The sequence below is a fragment of the Magnolia sinica genome, chromosome 1 (genome assembly GCF_029962835.1).
Source record: "Magnolia sinica isolate HGM2019 chromosome 1, MsV1, whole genome shotgun sequence".
NCBI classification, from domain to species: Eukaryota; Viridiplantae; Streptophyta; class Magnoliopsida; order Magnoliales; family Magnoliaceae; genus Magnolia; species Magnolia sinica.
The window spans coordinates 3,012,063-3,035,520 of record NC_080573.1 but is presented as its reverse complement, the minus strand read 5'-3'; the positions used below and the strand labels follow the sequence as shown (position 1 = coordinate 3,035,520).

Below are 23,458 nucleotides of genomic sequence, written 5' to 3'. Positions count from 1 at the left end.
AGTAATCATTTTTTACATCCAACCATCTCATTTACCCTCAAGTCAACCATCAAAAAAATTGGGTCCTTACTCATGCTCTAGTGGTAGACTCTTGGGAGTTTCAACGCCTGGTCAAGGGTTCAAGTACTCTTATGTGGTGTTGAAATTCCACTACAGTGTGAGTGTGTGCATGTGTAAAAATAAAAATAAAAAACATCAAAAAAAAATTTTAAGAAGAAAAAAAGAAAAAAGAAAAAAAAAAGGCAATAGGCCAAACATGGAAGGAATTCATGAAATGGGAATCTCTATAATACACACCGGTGCATGATGTATGTTTCATTTTTGCAATTCAGCTCAACCACCCTATCTATATCTATAATATATATGCAATTGGATGAGCTTGTGGATAGTTTTGCCCTTACAATTAATATTGAAACTTTGGTTATTGGAGGGTGAAGTAGTTTTTTGGTAAGGTATAAAGCAAATTTCATCTGCAATAAGTCATTAAATAACTTAGATTTTACTCATTGCAAGTAATTTAATTACATGTAAGTAACTCAGTCTCCTCCTCTTTGAGTGTAGTTTGAAGTCCTTCTGAATAATCTATATAAAGCCCACCACGATGACTATATAAAATCATCTCTATATTCATAAGGGTGGCAATGGACCTTAGCTTGACATAGAGCCTAAAGAACTGGCCCTAGCCTAGGCCAAGGCTTAATGGGCTAAAAAGGCTCATCTTAAAACTTGCGTTAAAGGGCTGAGCTGGGTTGATTGAGCTAGGACTAGGGTCACCTTACAAGTTAAAAGATAAGTTACATGTCCAATTGATGAATGCATGCTTATGAACCATTACACTCTTTTAAAGAATGATAGTTTTTCTAGAACCCTAATGGTAAATATGATCATGCATTTTTATTATTTTATTATTTTATTATTTTATTATTATTATTTGAGTTAGCTTGTTAATACACACCCCACGATTAGTACACACTCCACTGTTAGCCACGCCCTTAGGGAATTAATACCAAGACCTCAGTGTTGAAATGAGGATATATATCTTCACTCAATCTACCACTTGAGCTATGTATCAGGATTAGGGTTGTACACGAACTGAGCTAGCTCAGTTAGCTTGCTCGACTCGACTCGAAAAAGCTCGATTCAACTCAGTTCAAAGCTGAGTTCAAGCTGTGTCGAGCTAATTTTTTAAGCTTGAAAAGAGTTTGAGCCAAGTTCGAGCAGGCCCCAACTCAACTCGACTCGGATTGAATTTAACTCGAATCGAACCAGTTCAGTAACTCGGTTACTTTGCCGTTGATGTTGCTCACCAAGTGTTTGATAAAATGACTCAACGAAGTGTGGCTAGTGGCAAGGAAGGTATGTACACGAAACAATTTTTTTTTTTCTTGGTTTTTCTTAGTTTTTATGTTGCTTAGAAAGTGTTTGATAAAATACCTATAAAACCAATGCTTCTGTTTCACATAAAGATGAATTTTGAAAGCACAGTCCGGGTGTTTGTGAAAATGCCTCAATGGCGAACTCATCTCGATCTTGGCTCGAACTCGACCCGAGCTGCTAACCGAACTAAGCCGAGCTGGCCAATTAGGCTCGAGGACCGAGCCGAGCCGAGTTCAAGCTGAGGTCAACTAGTGGCCAAGCCGAGTTGAGTTGAGGCCAGCTCAACTCAGTTCAACTTGATGTACACCCCTAATCAGGGTGTATATGATCAAGCATTTGCCCCGCCTGAGCCCAAGTGCTTTAAGGGCGGGTCACTTTAGTTAAACCGGATAGCCTAGCCCATTGCCACCCCTATCATGTATATCCATTGTATTGCCTCAAGTTAAGACATGACTTGAAGACAAGGTAGATATAAAATTTAGTTAGGCACCCATCAAAAAATGTGGGGATGGGCTGTCCACCATTAAAAGCACTCGGCATTCTCAATCTGAATAGTGCACAGCCACACCCTTTCTTTCTGTGTCTTTCTATGTTTGTTTTTTTTTTTTTTTGTCCCTACTCTACTTCCATATGTCTTGTATGGGCTAACTCCACAAGTATTAATAACTGTATAGCTCAATGTGTTTGTTGAAAATAACGTGAAAAAAGACTCAAGCACAAACAGTTGGTGTCCAACCCACCAGAAAGGTTAACCCCACCATAAATTATTATTATTTTTTTAATGATGCTAAATTCAAATGAAGCACTCTTCAGGTGGGCCACACGGAATACATTGGATCATAGTTTTGAAACATGAAAACTTGACTAAGTCAAGTTGATGCAGGTCAACTCAAAAATTCGGACAGGTTCCTAGAAAACTTGTGAGGTACGTTAATTTGCTGACCGGAGGTCTCACATCTTACCTTCCAAATCAAGCCAAGGGAATAAGTAAAAGATACAGAGATCACCAGTACCAGTGGCGTAAACGAGAAACTCCTGAGCTACTCTCTTACCAAGGGGTATGAGGTATGCTTATTCTACACAATCACTGACTTTTTAATGCAGAGAATATAAATAATGTTTGGGTCCAATTAGCTTATACTAAGAGGAGCTTGTTAGATAACTAAGTACTTTGTAGGTCATTTATTAGCCATCCATTTTATCAAACAACCCAAGAACCTTTGTTACCAGGGTCCCATAAATCAATCATCTTAGAGCAACATTTTAAGACTTGGTGACTCTTCTGAGTTGACTCAGACTCAGCTGGACCCAATCCGGTTCAACATCACAAGCTAGCAATGAAAATAGGAGAGTGACACGACATGACTCGGGACAGATCGAGTTGGACTGAGTCGTTGAGTATTAAAACCATGGTCTTGGAACACTCAGCTCCAATTAAGTACTGATCCTGTCTGTTAATAACAATGACATAAGTAGCGTTTTTAAGACAGTTGTATCTACCCAATTGCAACATTTTCCTGATTATCTACAAGAAGAAGACATATAGCTTAGATTTAAGGTGGGCCCATGATCATGATCTCATGAATCTGTCGTCCGGCAGCGTCTGATCATGTTGCCTTAATTACTCTCTAATCATTTTAATAATAATGTCGTTTTGTAGCCTATGAAAGACCCTTTGCGTGTGTTTTTATTTAGTGAATAGAAAATATGTGGAGAGAAATTATCATGTGGACTGCTTGCATGGAAACTTTCCCATGCAACTAGTTGTTTTTAGACTCGTTGGCATCCGCACCACCTATCCAACCGTCCATCAGGTTCCTTTCACTTTTTTTCCTATTATGCAAAAATCAGAACGATCGGATGGTTCAAAACCTCATTGACAGGACGTATATTCTACGTGCTTTCTTATCCATTGATTTTTTCCATTCAATGTCTGTATTTTGGATAATCCGATCAGTATGATTATTTAAAGGCAACTTAGGAAGAGTGGACTGAGCCTAATGGACGGTCTAGATGAATGATGCGGATGCTGACGAGTCCAAATGCATCTAGGTGCATGAGAATGTTTCCATACACTCAGCCGTTTTGATCACTTCTCATACATGGATTTGTTCTGTAATTTCTAATTTGATTAGCAAGCCCTTGTGTTATTTTGTTCTGTAAGATTCTCTGTGGGCCACCAGTCACCGATGATCACTGACAGCTGATTGATTGGAAAACGTACGCTGTAGATTCACATGGCCCCAAAGTTCGGATGATCAGATGATGATAGCCGTCGGATTTAGGGCTTGAGAAAAGAGTAAAAATAAATAAAAAATGGTTACCGTCCATTTTGTATCTCCTTGATCAGATGCCTTTGGTCATCTAATCCATTTGATTTAGGACCACATGCAATCTAAAGAGGACTCTTTTTCAATGGTCTACCATCATCATAGGTGGGCCCACGGGGGTCCCATGGAGTAATTTGCACGGTAGAAAGGTTAGCAGGTGTACCGATCATTGCTGCTTATATCAGGAGAAAAACTTTTATACTCTGGCAGAGTGGGATAGATGATACGCAGGCACTAAGAAATCATTTAAATACTGAAGAGGAGGCATATGAGTAAATCAAATTAAACTGTCCAAATTATTTGTCACAATTTAAATGCACTGTGAACAAAAAATTAAGATTATTTGATCATCTGAATATATATAGGATTGATGGACATTAATTCGACGGTTAAAATTGAAAAATATCCAATAGCGGTATTTCAATAAACAAGTGTCCAGGAATCAGAGGTTAGGAATGGTTCAACGAATCTGATTTTGGGACTGTGACATAACCGCAGTCAGTTCCATAATTTAGTCATTTTAATGCAAATGAATGTATGCGTATGTGTACAATATCTGAGCGCCACCGTATCAAGTGTCATGGGCTGCCAGAGTATCAAATAAAGAGTAAAAAAGAAAAATCAAACGAGAAGTTAGGTGAATAAAAAGATATGATACGATGAAATAAAATGATAGAGTTGCTTATGAAATCTTTGAGTGGGGAAGAAGAAAATTCTAAGTAGGAAGGATTGGTACAACTACAAATACCTTAGCTTTCAAGATAGTGGGTATAATCACAACATTTCATGCACATCTACTCCAATAGAAAACAAGTGGGGCCCATGGTTTAGTAATCCAAACCGTTGGTGTGATGTGATCCTTGATGGATGGATGACGCTTGAAAAAAATTTGTAGATTGAAAATCTAGGCACTATTCCCGGGCCTTTTCTCTGCTCGATGCTGACCGTCCGTCGTTGCATTTCTCTGCTTTGCTGTTTAGTTCCATGGTCACCAGATAGGCGGGCCCCACTTGCAGAAACTGGAGACACGAGTCTGCTGATGTGTATTCTCAGGTTGAAGATCATACATAATTCTTAAAGGAATGAAAGCTTGCATGAGCGAACACCATGGATTCTGCTGATTATCAATGTTAGATTAGATACTCATTTCGGACTAGGGCTAGTAATGGGCCTGATTTGGGCCTGTAGGATAGGCCCATACATACTGACATAGGGACCTGGCCCAAGCCTAGCATTGGTCATAGCACAACAGCCCAAGGCCCAGTCCAGAAATTTGTTGGGTTGACTGACCCTGAAATTGATAAAAATCCCTTTTCCCACTTCAATGTTTGTCATCAATCGATTGATGTGGTGGGCTACAGATACTAACAGAAATAGACATTTGGGGGATCAAAACCAACCGTCGATGGTCAAGATACATATGTTGTCTAACTGAGGGTTGGAATGGCAATTTGTAAGAAATAACACACAAAACATATCAAGTCAGATTGGGCTGGACTAAGTCTAGAAAGAAAGAGTTGAGCCCAAGGCCAGCCCACGGTAGCCTTGTAGGTCAAAGCCCAGTCCAAAATCCGGGTTGGGCTTACTAGGCAAGGCAGGATGCCTGACCGTTTGCCACCCATATTTGGGATGGCTTGTGTTTGGGCATGCGTGCTTTTTGCACATGATCATAAGTAATGGGGCCACATCCACCCATGATCTGAAGGTGGAAATTAACCAGTCTGGTATGTGGTATGGCTCAGGAAAGGCCCGGACCATATTGACAATTAATACCCAAGGCCCAAGGATGGCCCACGCCCTGACTGAAAATTAATAAATTCCCTATTTTAAACTTAAATGTTCCTAATCTATCCGTTCATCAAATGTAACAATGGTCTAGATTCAAGATGAATGAGTTGGCTAACCCAGGATCGGATTGAATATTTCTAGGACATAAACGATGTAGAAGTAAATTTAGTTTGGGTAGGGTCAGGTTAAAATCACTTGAGCCCAAGGTTAGCCAGACAATTGATTGGTCCATCCATGTAAGGCCCAGACGTGGCCCACAGTTGGATTGAGAGCAGATTCGGTGGGGCCTGGCCTCATACAAGATAGTGCGGCCTTTACCATGGGGCCCACCCTGATATATTTATTCTATATATGCGCTGTCCATCAGTTTTTTTCCATATCATTTTAGAGCATGGACCAAAAATGAAAAAAAACTCCAAATCTCAGGTGGACCATACCTTAGAAAACAGTGCTGCCCACCTCAGATTTGGATCTGTTTTAGTTTTAGTTTCATGCCCTAAAATGGTCTTTAAAAAACTAATGGACCACATAGATATAGAATATATACATCAAAGTGGGCCCCACAGTCAAGGCCCACTGTCTTTGGTGAGGCCTTGGCTGCACATGATCCGCTCCCAGTCGGATAAAGCTTGCTGGGTCAGGTAGGTTACCTGGCCCATTGGCACTCTTAGAGAGATGGAGTCTTAGCTGGTGCAAAATAATAATAATAATAATAATAATAATCCAATTAATGAGGTAGAACACTAATTAATGTATGCCATGTGACATTTCAAAAGCATTTTTAAGAAAAAAAAAAACCAGAAGATCTTCGAAAGACGATGATTCGACATGACGTGATGATGATCTCCAGACATTGTTTTAAGATTATCATATGTGAACTTAAGGTAATATACAAGTATTTCTTGTAACCCTGACGTGGATGAATAATCCATCATTAAAATAAGAGTGCCATAGTGAAAATTAAAAATTCACACAATGCTTTTCCATTGGACTGTGTAAATTTGGGTTGGGCTCCATGGCTCAATGATAGGGTGCGCATTAGGTGTTACTTCGGGTAACAACTTAGTGGATGTTACCATTACCATGGGGCACACATTGATAATTTTTTATATATCCACGCTGTCTATCTATTACTCCAGTCCATTTTAGCATGCAGTTTCAAAAATTATGCAGATCCAAATCTTAGGTGGACCACACCACAAGAGCCAGGGTTGATGGAGTGCCTCACCATTAAAAATTCTAAAAGTCTCATCCTAAGGTTTCTGAATGTTTATTCGAAATCCAACCTATTGATAATGTCAAGAAAACTTGGATGAAGAGAAAATACAAAGACCAACTTGATCCAAAACTTTTGTGTCTCATAACTAAATTTGAATGGTCATTCATCACAATCTTTAGTGGTATGGTTCACCTAAGATTTGTAATTGGATTTTTTAAGGTTTGGAATCTCATCCTGAAATGAGATGGAAAAAATAATATATACATTCCCCACTCCGTTAGGGTAAATCCCAACCAGCTCTTATTCGAGTAAGAGATAATCCACTCTGTTCGAGTGCCCATGTGACGTGGGCATGTGACCATTACCTACTTTTAGAATTAGGTAATGGTCCCACTGCACTTTGACCATTACCTACTTTTGTTTTCCACCATCACTTGAATGGACACATATCAGAAGTAGGAAGACAAGCCCAGATCGACCATTGAACCTTCTCCAAACCTCACCCACACATGTCACGGTCTTCCAACGTCCACTTTGTTCCTGAACTTAAGTTGACCTTCACCTAACAAGGTGTTCATCCATCTGGTAGAGTCCGTGGAGGTGCCCTACCAATTGAACGGTCTAGATTTCATATTCATTCACCCTCTGCAATAAATCATCGCACCAAGTGTATGTGTATGATGCTCTATACATGTTCCTGCCGATCAGGACCATTCACCCGTTTGATCCGTCCGTTGGATAGACAACATGAACATCGCAATCATAGTTTTGCCCCACCTGCAGAGCTTTCTACGGCCTGGTAAGAGTAACAAAATACTGGGCATTTCGTTGGGTAGTTGAGATCATCCGGTCGGTGGGATTTGCAGCTGTTGTACCAATTCCAGTAAGTTTCATTTGCACTGGAAGAACTCATGACATACAAGCAATGGTACCACAACTTAGATGAACGTACTATATTTCCCACCAAAATGCCACGTGTATAGGACATCAGTGCCACAAAATGAGAAGGCCTCACCATGAGGATAACCTTCATAAAAAAAGGTTCAGCCGATCAGTTCGGTGAGTAGGCCACGCCAGTATTTCATTTCATACCGGCTGTTGTCCATTGATTACAACCGTATGGCCCAACTGATTCCAGGCAAGTCCTGGCTTTTGTCGCAGGCGATCTTCATGGTAGTCCAGGACATAGCTAGAGATGCACGATCCTGTCAGGGGCTCCATGGGGTCCACCGTGATGTATGTGTTTTATCCGCTCCATCCATCCATTTTGAAAAATCTTTTTAGGTGAGGAGCCCAAAAATGAGGAGTGGACCATATCACGGTAAACGGTGGGAATTCAATGGACCATATCACAGTAAACGGTGGGGATTCAATGCCTACCGCTGAAAACTTCTTAGAGAATACAGAAGTTTTGGATAATCTTATATTTATTTTTTTTCTTTTCATCCATATCTGTGTGACCGTGTGTGACCTTATAAACAGATTAGATGGCAAATAAACATGTGTCTGACCTTATGAACAGATTAGATGGCAAATAAACATCGCGGTGGGCCCTAGGAAGGCTTCAACCGCAGGAGTCATTGTCATCACTGCATCGTGTGGTGTGGACCACTCGAGCCGTTTAACTGCCTCCTTTTTAGGCTTTATTTTTTTTTGGTTAGCTTGTTAGTACACCCACTGTAAGATCACACTTCACTGCCTCCGTTTTTAGGCTTATGCCTGAGAATGATCTGTCCAAATGGATGAACGGCTTGGATAAACTCATATATCACGGTGGGCCCCACGGCGCCCCTGTCAGGACCGTCCGTCTCTAGGTAGGTCCTGGGAGGTGTTATACCCAATACGCGTCCGTAGTGCATACCGTTTCAACGGTATGCCAACGCAAGTGGCATGTTGGCGGGTCAAGAGACTCAAGACGGTTATGTAGGGCGCGGACTAGATACTGACAAGGTCAGTAGCCAAATTGCTACTGTAGTGACGTCACCGAGCCATGTAAACTCCACCATGATGCATGTTATATCCGTACCGTCCAAATATTTGTAGAGATCATTTTATTGCATGAGAGAGAATAAGATAGATCTAAAGTTCAAGTAGACCCACCACAGAAAACCGTGGGATCAGTCACACTCACCGTTGAAACATTTATAGGGCCCACCATGATGTATTTTTTAGATCCAACCTATTCGTAAGTTAACATAGAGATAGATGAATTGAAAACAAAAATATAAGCTTGATCGAAAACTTGTGGCCCCTAAGAAGTTTTGAACGGTGGATGTCACTGTCCCAACTGTTTTCTATGGTGGGGTCCACTTGAACCTTAGATCTATCTCATTATTTTTATCATCCCATAAAATGATCTCTCCAAATGGATGGACGGTATGGATACAACACATGCATCATGGCAGGGTCCACAGAGCTTGGTGACGTCACTTCAGTAGTCAGTATCTAATCCGCGCCCGGTTATGTACCGGTTGTGGTACTGTTGACTGTTAACGTTCAGTTCTCATCGGGAACGGATTGGCTACTCCCGACCGTCATGTCTATGTTTTCATGTGGTGTGGACCACCTGAGATTTACATACCTCTAATTTTTGACATAAAGAACTAAAATGATCTTTAAAAATGGATGAATGGAATGGATGAAACACATACATCATAGTAGGGCCCATAGCACCGACCACCAGCCACGGGGCTAGTGGCAGGGGGAGTAGCCAATCCTTTCTCATCCACAGGGCCGTAAGAATGGATGCGGTTTGCCGGGAGACCAAGCTCTGTGTACCCACCGTCATTTCTATGTTTTATCCACACCGTCCATCCATTTTGCCAGCTCATTTCAGGCCAGGAACAGAAAAATAGAGCAGATCCGAATGTCAATTAGGCCGCACCACTGGAAACAGTGGGGATGATGATGCTCACCGTTGACAACTGCTTAGGGCCCACCATGATGTTTACTTGCCATCCAACCAGCTCATCAGGTCAGATAGACCTGGATGATGGGAAAACATAAATATCAGCTAGATCCAAGACTTCCGTGGCCAACAAGAAGTTCTTCAACGGTGGACATTCAATCCCCAAGGTTCCCTATGGTGTGGTCCACTTAAGTTTCTTATCAGCCTCATTATAGGTTTTTTCCTGTGGTATGGGTATGGCTACTTGAGCTTTGGATCTGCCTCATTTTGGGTTATGCCCCAAAATGAGCTGGCAAAACGGTAGGTGGGCCCCGCATAGCATGGTCTCTAGGGCCGAGTTTCCGGGCAAACCGCGTCAGGTCAGGATTGTCAAAGTACACGAGTACCAGTTGTCTGATGAAGTGGTCGCGGTTGGAAAAACAGCCAGGTGAAAGGGCCTGGGTGGGTCCCGCCCAACCTCTTTATAGCCTTCAATAAAGCAACAGCAACCGTTCATAGAACCGTTGACAGCTCTACTTAGCAATATCATCACGCATCGTCCCTCGAACCCTTCTCCAAACCTCTCCCCTTTTATTGAAAAATACAACAAACCAACCACCATCAGAGAATTTCCGTGGCCAGATTGACAAGAGGGAATCTGTGGTCAGGATGCAACGTGACGGCCGCGACAAAACAATCATTGGGGTAAAGATACAACGGATAGGAAATAGAGGACGCTCCTCATCCACCGTCACACAGGTGACCACACCCAGAGGAAGGGACCACAGGCATTCCGACGCATGCATCCACCTCGACCACGGAACCCATCGACCACATCCACGTCGTGTGCCCGCACAGACATTGTTCCGTCCTTGATCGACCTGGCATATTCCCTCAGCATCAGTTGATGGCCACGAACACCCACTCCTTTATTCTCCGGTCAATATAATCACCACCACCCCTCAAAGTCTCCCGCCCAAATCAAGTACATTCCCTTCTCAATTTCGGCCCCTTCAAACGCCCCCTCTCCCGCCTCGAAATCTCACAATGCTGGAAGGCAAGGCAGTCATCAGCGAGACCGACATGCTGCAGACCATGCAGCAGCACGCCCTCCATGTCACTGCCAAGGCCCTCGATGCCTTTGATATTACCGACTCCACCAACATTGCCTGCTACATCAAGAAGGTACGTCAACATGCATGTTGTCGCCCATGTACAATGCAGTGTATTGGTAAGCCATAAAAATCACACTTTGAGTCTTCTTTTTCTTGCAGGAATTTGATCAGGCATATGGGCCGGGGTGGCAATGCATTGTGGGGACAGATTTTGGATCCTTCGTCACACACTGCTGCGGGTGCTTCATCTACTTCTGCATTGGCAGCTTGGCGATCATGCTCTTTAAGGGCGTGGCTCTGGGTCCCGAGGCCAATATGGGTCCATTCCACGCTATGGAGGCAGTGGAGGCCTGAATTTTGTTCTTCTCGGTTTGCTGCTTTGTAAAGGAGAGAAACTTTGATAAAGGGAAAATGTTTCATGTTTCGCAGACCCCATGTTCCTTTTCTTGTTTTCTTTTCTTCCATCGTCCACTTTCAGGGAATGTATATGGAATTCCCACACTTCAGCCTTCAGCTGCGAAACCTGCCTAACGGAAAATAAAATTTTAAAAAAAGAAAAAAAAAATCCATAAAAAATGCAGAGTTAGAGATTTATAAGAGGCATGGTGCTCACAATCACATATCCCATGCTGCTGCTCAATACTTGCATGCATGCTTTGTATGGAAAAAGTAACATGGATAACCAGCAGCAGAGTTCTGAAACTCAGTGGCTCAACTAAAAAATTGGACCGAGTCAACCCAACTCAAGAAGATTTCAAGCTGGTGGCTCAACTAAAAACCTGTCCGAGTCAACTCAACACGACAAGATTTCAAGCTGAGTCCCTTGGAAACCCGCTGAGTGTGATTTGATTGGGACTCCACAAGATTTTGAGCTGACTCTCTTGAAAACTTGATGACAAACGAGCATCAGTCATTCAGTCAGGACTCGACAAAACTTGTTGACTCAATGTGACTGGAACTGACTCAACCTAGTTGGCGAGTGGAAAAACCAGTTACCAGCTGCCATGCGCCTCAGCTGTGTTACGCCTCGAGGATTTTTCTTCTTCTTTTTGTTTTGAAAGATGAATTAAAGAGCGAAATAAAACAAAGGAGAACAGAATCTGATGAGGAGGCAGAAGCCATTAATCCTCAAGGAAAAGAAAATCTACATTGATCCCATCCATATGGGAAACCCATTCAGCAATCATGCACTTGACCAGGGAAGACAGAAAGTGGGGAGGCTTTGATTTGTTCTGAAAACACCTATTGTTCCTCTCAGTCCAAACAGCCCACCACGTAGCCATTATAGCCATTCGCCAGACCCGGGCATTTTGTTTTCCTATTCCTACGCCATGCCATACCTTAAGGAGCATACCCACGTCTTTAGGAAAGCACCAATAGACCTAATTATTAATATTTTCTTTTCTTTAACAAAAAAAAAAATTAAGTCTAACAAGTTTAATATTTTCCAGTTCAAAAAATAAATTATACCTAATTATTAATAAATCAAGGGGAGTTGAGTAAAGACTCGGTTGAGTCTTTGAGTAAACTGACCCAGACGGGAGACGAGTTGAGCTTTTGGTTTTTCGAACCATGTTGAGCATAACTCACTATTATGATGATATTGCCAGACCAAAGTACCCTTGCCTAAAGGGGTTCATGTGATTACGAACAGGAACTCATAAAGGGTTATAGGGGTACTTTTGTCATCCAATATCATTTAAGAAAACGACCAAGATAGCCTCATGAAAAGAACAGAATTGCTACTTCCTACCAAGTTTTGAATACCCAGAACACCTTCGGGAAAAAGCGAAAGATTGAAGAATATTCGATGGGTATTATCAGGAGTGACTACCAACACCACCATTTTCAGTCCATTAAAGAACGCTGCAGGCAGCATCTACGGTGATACACCTGCAACTTGTGCGTGGCAACATAGCACACGTGTGAGATGCAAGCCACTAATTATGTGGGGCCCCAGCATGTGGATGCCCTGGCCTGAAAATGAGGCAGGTCCCCTCGTTTGAGAGGACATAAGCATAAAAATAAATGAGCACATGAACAATTTGGCACCAGTCCATGTTCGACAAGCATGTGATCGCACCTATGACACGCAGGTTGGTCATCTTTCTTTATTCTTCTGCGCATCCACATGGTGGGCCCTGCCAGATGAGCAGCTTGGATTCCTCATGAAAGTGGGCAGTTAAAAACAAATGCCCAACATCCCACATTCAACAAGCACATGTGGCTGGACCCACCTGGTGAGCAGCTTGCTACACACACATGGTGAGCATGCGCTTCAGCAAGGGCTGTCCATCTCCCTCCGTTAGTGAGCCAAAAATCACAAAATTACAATCAGGTTGAGATAGAATTACCGAGCTTTCCAATTTTCAGAGGGTGAGGACAAAAGGCGGGGCATCCCTCCTTGGCCCAGCGACCGACCGGTATACATAAACCTTCTCAGCCCGTGTATCATCGTTTTCATCTTCCTTGATCACCTCCACATTCAACCTTGGCATATCCCTTGCCAAAAGCCTACACCCATTCATTGTCACATGGCAGGCCGACATCCACAGCGATCTCATCGACTCATACCTCTCCAGCCCTGAGAGTAGTGCTGCATTCCCAAATGGGCAGTCCCTTATCTCCAGCTTCCGCAACTTCGGGCAGCCCTCAAGCACGTACTGCATGCCCCGGTCACTGCTTCCCGCGAAGGCGACTGAGAGTGTCTCAAGGTTCTTAGCGTATTTACCAATGTACTCAAACACGCGGTCCGTCAAGAGGCCTGAGATGGCAAGCCGCTGGAGTTTGGCACATGCCTTCACGACCGCACCAAAGGCCTCATCCATGGGCTCATTGGTATGGTAGTCAGGCTGGCATGGGTTCATGATACAGAGGCGGAAGTGGGTGAAGTCAGGGCAGTTGCGGACCACCGTCTCCACGGCTGCATTCGTCATCTGGCGGCAGAAGTAGAGGACATAGTGGAGGTTTCGGCAGCCACGAGAGACAGCAACAAAACCAGATTCTGTCACCCCGCCGCCACCTCCGATCGCATCCTGATCATAAGGGTCCGCTGGGAAGACACGGAGCTCTTCGAGCAAGGGGCAGCTGGATCCCACAGCCTCCAAACCTTTATCCTCTACAGTGTCCAGAACCTGCGGAAGAAAAAGAAAACAACTTGAGATTTTGGTTTTTTAATATTTTCTGAGGCTTTTTTCCCAGCGAGGGCAGAAGGTGAAAATGCAGCACTCCACATCCATTGGCGTCTTTTTGCTTGTCTAAGTGCAGCACTCAGAAAAGTAACAGGAAGGCAGACACATAAGAGATCCAGGCCATAGATCAGCCGATCTATACCACGAACATACTCAGGCCCAGAAAATAGCCCAGTTTGCTCATCAGATAGGCCAACACATACAATGAGAACATGGTGGACAGAATAACAAATTGACAACCCAAATTCAATATTAAAACAATAAGCCCCATCTGACAAGCAGATCAACCTGATTTATGGGCCAAAGCATTAATACCCAGTGGGACCCTGGACCCAATGATGACCTGAATCTGGCACATGTGCCACGTTGGCATGTGGTGCTCAAGTAGCCTTTGCATTTTTCACAGAACAGTCGTATGATTACAGGTGGGTTTTTGTCCTTACTAGCCTATGTATCATGTATAAGGATTTTACAGCAGTGAGGATTGAAGATGAGGATGCAAGATTTTATTTTTTATTTTTTATTTTTCTATCAAGTTTGTCTTTTGTAGATGTGAGTGCAGCACTTTGAAGAGCACCAGAAACATGGTCAGATTCCAGGTCGGTTTGTGCTCACATCATAGTCTTATGCAAGTGGAAGGAGGGTCAAAAAATGCAGGACTTTTCATCCATCAACCTTTAGTTTTTTTAGTGCAGCACTTTGAATAGCAACAGAGAGAATGGGTAGATTACAGGTGGGTTTTTGTCTGTACTAGTCAACATTAGCTAGCTTGACTTCTTTTTCCCCTACTTTCAGATAACTTTGGCATTATAATAACAAAAGATGAGTGCAGATTAATGTATATTTTATCAAAGGTTGTGGAGAGCTGATGAGGAGAGAATTTGGAGTAGTTGAAGCTGAGGCAGCAATCTATCAGCATGCAAGACATTGGACATTAAGCTAATCAATTATGTAAGCAATACATCTGCTGCTTTGCATGTGTAATCTATGAGAAAGGGGTTCTTATAGGGTCCACATGCATCAGAGAACAATAGTGTCCAGAGGAGCTGGTTGTTATGTGTGGGGTCCATGGTTCGATCACCCAAACTGTTTGATCTGATGGGTGACTTTACAAAAATATCCCAGATTGGAAGATCCTAACCCTTAGACTAGAGGCCTACAAAAGGATAGTCGGACAATTTAAAGAAAAAAGGAAAAAAAAAAAAAAGAGCAACAATTCAGACAAAACCAGTGATTGGACAGACAAAATCTTCTAATCTGGAAAATTTTGCAGGCCATCCTCTGAGTCCACCATGGATCCACCCGATAAACAGTCTTGATCATCAAAACATTGACCAGATGCATCAGGAACACATAATTCCTTGATTGCGAAAGTATACAAATAAATCACTGTTTTTTTTTTTCATATAAGCTACAGTTGGTGCCGATAGATTATATGAAATTGGTCTGAAAAGAGTTGAGGACAGCAATGTTGTTTAACAGTAGCCAACAGTTCTATGCAATAAGCTATTTAGTGGGTCACCTGTACCAATCACACCTTTTTATAAAGAAAACATAGTTTTCACCTTTTTGTTAGTCTTAAGGCTCTACCGCAGTGTTCGTAATAGAAATATATCTTCAGAAAGACCGAGCTGAGATAAAAAGTTCTCAAAAAGGAATCCTAAAAAGGCAGCGACATACGTGTTGCTCTCACCCACACGAAGAGGGCAGAAGGTCAAAAGGTTTCGCGTCTCATGTTAGTTTCAATCCATTTGGTATGGAAAGGAACATTGCAATCACTCATTGCCTGATGTTTGAATAGGAAGATGTGGAATATGTATAAATGCATCTGGTCTTGGATTCCTCTGAAATTTCGGTAATCATCATCCCTTTATTTTATTTCTTTTTATTTTTCCTAAATTAAGAACCTCAAAGTTCAGTGTAGATTTTATTAGTAATGGTAGTCAGCAATTACCGATTGCATCTCAGCAACAGCAACAGAAGAATCAAAATAAATAACCACAGCAGAAGTAGCAACAGCAACCAAATTATAGAAATAGAAAAATGGATCTCCTGTGGTGGGGTAAAAAAAAAAAAACAAAGTAGACAGAACTGAGAGGCTTCTTACCCACAGACGTCGAAGATGTGGGCAGCTTGACAAAAGCTTAGCCAGTTGAGCACTTTGCAGAGCAGCATAGCTCAGATTCAAGAAAGTCAGATTTGTGCAGGCTGGATATAATGCCTGTAGATATAGGGCACTGACTTCCCATAAACCCGAAAGTGTGTGTAGGTTTTTGCAGTGGCTAAACACACTTTCAAGTTCTGCATTCTGCCGAGGCATGAGCTCTTGTGAAAATGAGCCTGTTCCGAGCTCTGTCAGTTGAGGAGCTCTCACAAGCAGCCTCTGTAACTGTTCGAGTGTAACATTCTTATTAACTTTCAGGACCTTCAGTGACTTGCACCTGGTAACGAGCCGCTCTAGAGCATCGAAACTCACTTCACTGCTCAAATTAGCAAAATTCAGTGCTTCCAAAGATGCGAAGCTTTCAGGGAAGCAACTTAGCCAGCTGCCCCCAAGATCATCAATCCCATTCTCCTGTATGTCCAGCTCAGTCAAATTCCTGTAACCCAAATCAAATTTCAGGATCTTCGACAAACAGCGCAAGTAGCAAAAGATTAAATAAAGGGACCTAGAAATTCTCAAGTATTCAGGTGATGACTGAAGCAGAATAGTTTGAATCTGGAGGAAAAACTCTGCTTACCCAAACCTGAAAAGAGAAGGTGGGGCGGACGAGGACAAGCAACAGATTTTCCAACCATAATTCAAACAAGTATTTTCAATCCAGATACTGAACAAGAGCTGCAAAAGATTTTATTTCTCTATCTTTCCTTCCTCTTCCTTTTTTTTTTTTTTCTTTATTTCTAATTTTTATTTTTGAAAGATAGCTGCACAAGGTTCAAAATCCTTAATCCCTGCATTCTACTCAAAGAAGGGAACCACTGAGTTGGTTTATCTTGTCAGATATAACTGTATACAGGAATCTGCAAATTGCAAAAATATTACCACCAGAAGAGTCAACTTCTCAAGCCATCCTTCTGCATAAAATTTATTACATTCTACACATGGGAACTGCTGGACTGCAGTTCTTGGATTCTGTGGCTAGGTTTTGCCACTGCATCCAGCCAAAAATCTCAACTGGTTTCCACTCAACTGATTCGTTGTAAATATGCCAAGTGCCATCATTACAGAGTTTATGTTTCACTAAATCATGGCTCCTCCTTTTGGATCTGCCTTTCTTTGATTCTTCGCTTTTAGATGCAAAAAAAGAAAGTGGGCACGGCAAGAGTGCCGACCTTTCATAGAAGCAGAAGAGAAGGGATCTAAAACGATTCTAGAGGAAAGATGAGACAGAAAGATGGAATAAATGTCAATATCGGGCACGTCGCAGATCGAACATCTTCCCTCAGCATTCCCAACTGATCAACTTGTACACTCCAGCTGTGGAGCATCTTTGTGACTGGGCCTCAAGGAGTATCCAAACATGCTTAGAAGCTTATACTATGTTGAGCAATAAAGAGCTATTCATTCGCTCACTACTAATTAACACCGCGCCATGAATTTAAATGGCCCAACTAACAACACTGTGACTTAAGACCATAAATTTTCCCAAAAAAGATCTACCTTTCTATTTCACCTTTTTCAATTCTTTCATTTGTAAGAAGTACTTAATCAAAGTAAAGAATAGCTACAGGAAAGGACACAGAACACCCACAAAGGAAATGAAATCAGACGACCATTTGACATCAGTCAACGCTCTAAATTACTGAGCCCATTCCGTGATAAATCAGATGATCCAAGGAGGTTCCTCCTTATGTAGAGGGACTTCACCGTTCACGCCTTGACCTCTGAAAATGGGGGATATTTGTGCAAAGTCAGGATAACAAAGAATTGTCCACCCATACATACACATCGGGACTTTTTAAGGTCACATCTGTGAGAAAAGAAAACCGCAAGTATGAAATACCCTCAAAACATCTGTTTTCTACCAAAAACCACTACGCCAAACATCATCTTCCAGATCCAAAACCAACCACTTTGCCACACAGTCAATTGAAATCAATTTTGCATGATTGAAAAAAAAATCAATTCAGAAGACAACAAGAAAGCTCTGAAATCATGCAAAAACCTCACGATAAGATCTGCTTTTCACTGTTCAGATCAACAGAACAAGCAGCCTTTGATGCTCAAAGATGGCATAGAAGTGCGTTTGTGCTTTTGTGCTTTTGCGTGTGTGTGTGTGTGTGTGTGTGTGTGTGAGAGAGAGAGAGAGAGAGAGAGAGAGAGAGAGCAATAAAAGAAGAAGATCATCTCCACTCATTTTCCTATATCATAACCAAACCATTTACATCAGAGCAGATTGAAATCGATTCATTTTATTAGCAAAGATAATGACAAGAGCTCCAAAACTCAAACATAAAAACAGAAGAAGAGGAAAGGAAATCACCTGCAATGGGTTGCAATGGCTGCAAGCCCATCAGTGCTGAAACCATCACAGCTCACGAGGGAGAGCGCACGGAAGTTCCCAAACGACCGTGCCAGGTACTCCAAGCTCTCATCACTAACTGCCATCCTCTTCAACCGGAGCTCCTCCAGAAACGGGTAGGCCGAGGCAAACACAACAAGCCAGGAATGGATATCGGCACCCCAATTAGGAGGGACCAGATTGAAGTCGGAGAAACGGGGCTTCCCTTTCAGGGTAACGCTCCGGATGTTGGGGAATCGGCGGACAAGGATCTCCGGGGAGACTGAGTAGCAGTTCCCAATGAAGACATGGGTCCGGCTCCAGCAATCGGCGCTATACCAGTCCTTGCAGACTAACGAGACAGAGCTCCTATCCTTGTGCGATTTCACGAAAACAAGAACCCGTTCTAAAACCTCATCTGGAAAGGAAGAAATGCGATTCTCAACGCAGCTGTCCGCTTCCACAGACTGCATTTTCCTCTTAGACGCCGCCATTGCAGAAAGAAGGGAAAAAAAAAAAAATTTCTTTTGAGCTTGTATTTGAAGGAAGATCTCTGCTTTTGAAGAAGTCAAGTGAAGAAAATCAAATGCGGTTGGAAGAATTTGTAGAGATCCGCCACGAAAATGCAGTGTCCTACAAATGTAGAAACTAGCAAGAAAAAAAAAAATCGGATTTTTGCCAAACAACACTACTAGAAACTGGAAATTTGCAATAAGCCCATTCTCACCATACAAAAGAAAACACTCTCTCCAAAAACACCAGAAAACAAAAGGAAAAAAAAAGGATTTTTGTAAAAAGGCCCCTACAACTGAAAGAAAAAAAAAATCCTTTTTTACCAAACAGAAGAACACAATCTCTTCGAAAAAGTACAAAACAGATCTATCCGCTACTAAAACTGCAATTTCCTTTAAAATCAGAAAACTCGCAGGACAATAACAGACTTTTTTCAATTTTTTTTAAAAAAAAACCTAAAAGTATTTCAAAATTCGCCAAAAACCCCGTTGTTCAGATAACAGCACCGATCAGATCCATCCGCTAAGACAACTAGAGATTCCATCAAAATCCGAAAATGGCAGAAAAAGTCGAAACATTCAGATAAAAAACCATATGAGCAACAGCCAATTTCCAGAAAAAAAAAACCCCCTTTTCCCCACTTAAACCAAGAAGCTTCTCGCAAACCCTAAGAAAGAGAAGAGACCGATCGATCTGGCATGTAAAAGAATTCCGGAGATAGAAATCTGGCGTGGAAAGGAGAGATGGAGCTACTGAGGAGAAACGAAAAAGAGCAAGATCTCAAAACCCTATAAAAGAGGAGGTAGATCTCACCATGGAAGTCGCTCTCTCTCGCCTCTGAAAAGGAAAAGATGGATTGAAAATTAGGGTTTTTCTTCTAAGAGGTTAGATCTTGCTCAAGATCTACTGCCATTAACGAATCTCTCACTCACTCTCTCTCTGAAGAGGGAAAAACGCATGTGATTTCGCGTTTATAAGAAGAGAGGGAATGAAAGAGAAAGAGAGGATGGAACAAACGTAAGCTACTCGCACGTCCTTACTCTCAGACCTGACTCTGAACACGAGTAAACAGAGCACGCGTGTGAATGTTGCAGCTCCAGTATCCCCGAGGTGGGTGGGACCCCTGACTGTGGGACCGTGCTGTATGTGACTACATCCATACCGTCTATCGGTATTGAAAGCACATTTTAGGTCATGATACATTTTAAAAAAAAAAAAAAAAAAGGCAAATCCAAACCTACGATGCTCCATAGTATTAGAAACGGTGGTAATTGACCATCCCACCCCTGACTGTGGGACCGTGCTGTATGTGACTACATCCATACCGTCTATCGGTATTGAAAGCACATTTTAGGTCATGATACATAATAGTAGTAATAATAATAATAATAATAATAATAAGGCAAATCCGAACCTACGATGCTCCGTAGTATTAGAAACGGTGGTAATTGACCATTGAGAACTTCCCGTGGCCTACAAAAGCTTTGTATTAAGATGATATTTGTGTGGTCTCTTCGTATAAGCCTTTGTAACCTATTGACAAAAGCTTTGTATTAAGATGATATTTGTGTGGTCTTTTCATATAAGCCTTTGTAACCTTATCAATAGGTTGGATGGCAAATAGGTCCCTTACTTTTATCCGAGTGGTAGACTCATGAGAATTTCAACACGGGATACTGTAACACTCTGAAAATCGGGGGTCGTGCATACGCTCGACTCCCGAGTTCTCGGAGTCACTTATAATCAGTTTTCATTAATATGCAATTAATCCAGGTTTAAAGGCGCAGCATGGAATTACTTGAAACATAAAGCACGATCACAACTAGTATGTTGAAATAACAATAGATCATTATATATATGTCCAAAAGGATATTAAAAAGGGTCGCATCAGGCGTTACCCAACAAAATCACAAAAGGAGTATCATGTCCAAAAGAATAGGGCTGAGTCCACAACTCAGTGATCCAAATCCTATCTACTAAGCTGACGGGGAACCATCCATCAGTTGAAACTAAAAGAACTCGTTCTCCTCCTCGAGGCTCGCATCACCAGGCTCCACGAAATCTGTATCACCTGCATCTATGAACGGGTCTGGTTGGTGTTTTAAAACACCGTCCCAGAGTGGGAGTGAGTAATCAACTCAGTGGGTGCTATTAGCCATAAGTTGTAACAAGCATCAATTATAATAAGAATTTAATGAAAAGCAATCAATCATAAACATCTATCTAGTCTTGTTAATGTGCATGTATGCAGTATGATATGATGTATGCCCTCACCACAACGCTCTCTCGTGCGACAACATCTAACGATCGCCAATGCCAACACTCCCTCGGTGCGACCTAGACTGCCGAGTCGCCAACCTAGCTAATGCCATGCAATGATGATGTTAACCGGGTTCTTAGTTAAGTCCAATCATCCAACAGATTTGGAAATCTGATATACCCCATGTATCAAATGCCATAAACTAGTTGCGAGGCCATGACCCCCCAATGTGTGAGGCCGAGACCCCGCGATCCTTGACCCCGTCAGGTTTCCCCCATCCCCGACTTTAAGCACATGGGGGGTGCTGAATGTGGGGTCGCTCGTGGTCACTACGGGGAAGCGCGTCACCCCAGCGTAAGCCGACGCCTCGGACATAGTGTCCCATTCCACCATACCCGGCTCACGAGACTGTGGATCAATATTTCATCCGGTATCGATGGGCTACAATGGTGGTAGGGTGTTCCAGTTTTCATACATATGTGAGCAAACAAGGTTAACAAACTAGGTGGGTCAGCCAGTGAACTAAACCGCACGAGCCCAGGCAAGTATGTGACGGAACGACATCGGGTACAAGCGACCCATGTAGCCTGACTACTGCCGCCCACACATACTCGTCCAAACCCATGGGTTTAGCCTCAAGGTGGTCCTACCAACGGAACCATCTTTACTCTCCTCATGTTCCTAACCAACCCAATGGTAGGAATAGTGACTCATAGCATGTCAATTACCAATGTAACACTAAACATATTCAACACAATATTCTCATGTTGCTCAATATACAACTCAAATTTCTCTAGCAAGCAAACTATTAATATCATAAATAAGGTGTATGTGTGTGGTGTGGGTTGGTGAGGAAGTTAAGCACTTCCTAATCTCAAGGGATCAATTACACAAGAACAATGAATCAACACATTAAGAAGCAACACATATGAGAGAAAAAAAATTAAACAAACATGAGCATTGAATCATCTATACACTAGATCATGATAGGCAAGATTTAACATCAAGGAGAACTAAACATGTCATTCCATACAATCCAACAACATATCATTCCTAGATTCATCTAGATTCTTCCATTCAACATACCAAGCAAACAAAATCATTAAACTCCAACTATAATTGGTGCTAGGCCACCTAAGGATAATAGTCCGCACCTTAAGGGGAGATTTCCATTCTTTGAGATCTTAGGGTTTGGGGATTTGGGTAAAACCACCATTTCCTAAATCAAAATAAAAAAAGACAACATTAATGCCTAGCAATCTACAATAAGTTGCTCTATTGAAGGGAAATATACCATTCTTACCTCCGCTTCTTGGCATGGGTGGGTTTGGTGGAGGTTTCCTTGGAGAATGGGTAGAGAGTTGCAAGGTTGTGCTTCCTTGAGCCCCACCTCCTACCACATACTCCTTTCCTTTCTTCTTCCTCTCTCTTTCTCCTCATTTCTCCTCTTTCTCTTCTCCCTTTTCTCTCCTCTCCTTCCTTCTCTAGGGCAAATTCGTATGGAGAGAGGGGTGCCCCAAATGAGGCCCTTTTATAATGCTAGATTTGGTGCAAATGGCCCCAAGTGCTAGGTTTTTACTATACTAGACCTATGAGAGGGTCTTTCTAGCCTCTAGGGCCCACTATGGGGTGTACAAGTCAATATACACCGTAGGATAGCTAGCCCTAATGATGATCTACGTATGGATATGATCGGCCCGCCATTTGGATACGCCGATCGACAGATATGATAAGAAGTCTGTTCAACGGTCACCGATAGTCGATCAGGGCCGCGGTTATACGGATATGAGTAAGGAAATATCCTTACTCCATGGGTAAAGTTTGGTCGCAAATCGGTCTGAAATCCTCAACTTTGCATAAGAGTGGACGACTCAATTCACTTAAGTTCCAACTCCTTCCTTTAGGGTATTTGCACTTCTCATGCACTCGTCCTTCGACTCAAGTTGACCGGTTCTGGACTGTACCCAGGTCTGATTCCCACGATGGTCGTCAAGCCCAATGAGACGGACATTATTCTATAGTTTTGGAACTGGTGGCCCACCAACGAGCGGTGTAGAGCTTGTTTAGAGAATCGGGGTAGTTCTGGTGGTCCTTTGGCTATGAAACTTATAAGATAGGTGCTCCATGTCCCGATGAAGGGCCATGCAAAATTTGGGGATGATCGGATATGGGGTTTGGTCGCACAGGTCTGATTCGCGATCAACGGTCACCGTGCCACGATCGGGACCCAGATTTTGTGGGCGGGCGTAGAAAAATACATTAGACTTTTACCGTAA

General features: G+C 42.3%; 2 protein-coding genes across 4 annotated transcripts; one reads left to right on the top strand and one right to left on the bottom strand.

The window, feature by feature from the left end:
* Positions 1-10,172: 10,172 nt before the first annotated feature.
* LOC131236721 (protein TRANSPORT INHIBITOR RESPONSE 1-like) lies at positions 10,173-19,906 on the bottom strand. 3 transcript variants are annotated; one of them, XM_058234118.1, is made up of 5 exons: positions 19,736-19,906; positions 18,392-19,647; positions 16,015-16,507; positions 13,071-13,850; positions 10,173-11,243 (listed from the first exon to the last, which is right to left on the bottom strand). In XM_058234118.1, exons 2-4 carry the CDS (start codon positions 18,901-18,903, stop codon positions 13,086-13,088), a joined length of 1,770 nt encoding a protein of 589 aa, XP_058090101.1. In that variant the 5' UTR covers positions 18,904-19,647; positions 19,736-19,906; the 3' UTR covers positions 10,173-11,243; positions 13,071-13,085. The 3 variants fall into 3 exon arrangements, with proteins under 3 accessions (XP_058090101.1, XP_058090110.1, XP_058090093.1); XM_058234127.1 differs by having other exon boundaries at positions 18,392-18,888; XM_058234110.1 differs by having other exon boundaries at positions 10,173-11,239; positions 18,392-19,906.
* Positions 10,649-11,070, top strand: LOC131220539 (dynein light chain 1, cytoplasmic-like). The gene is made up of 2 exons (XM_058215413.1): positions 10,649-10,786; positions 10,876-11,070. The coding sequence occupies exons 1-2, from the start codon at positions 10,649-10,651 to the stop codon at positions 11,068-11,070; spliced, it is 333 nt and encodes a 110-aa protein (XP_058071396.1).
* Positions 19,907-23,458: the final 3,552 nt, after the last annotated feature.

Excerpts from the sequence above, each read along its gene's own strand:
- LOC131220539 (XM_058215413.1), top strand. The coding sequence starts at position 10,649 with ATGCTGGAAGGCAAGGCAGTCATCAGCGAGACCGACATGCTGCAGACC. Across the intron at positions 10,787-10,875 it reads TTGCCTGCTACATCAAGAAG|GAATTTGATCAGGCATATGG; the intron begins GTACGTCAACAT and ends TTTTTCTTGCAG.
- LOC131236721 (XM_058234110.1), bottom strand. The coding sequence starts at position 18,903 with ATGGCGGCGTCTAAGAGGAAAATGCAGTCTGTGGAAGCGGACAGCTGC. Across the intron at positions 16,508-18,391 it reads GCCATTGCAACCCATTGCAG|GAATTTGACTGAGCTGGACA; the intron begins GTGATTTCCTTT and ends TTTGGGTTACAG. Across the intron at positions 13,851-16,014 it reads CACATCTTCGACGTCTGTGG|GTTCTGGACACTGTAGAGGA; the intron begins GTAAGAAGCCTC and ends TTTCTTCCGCAG.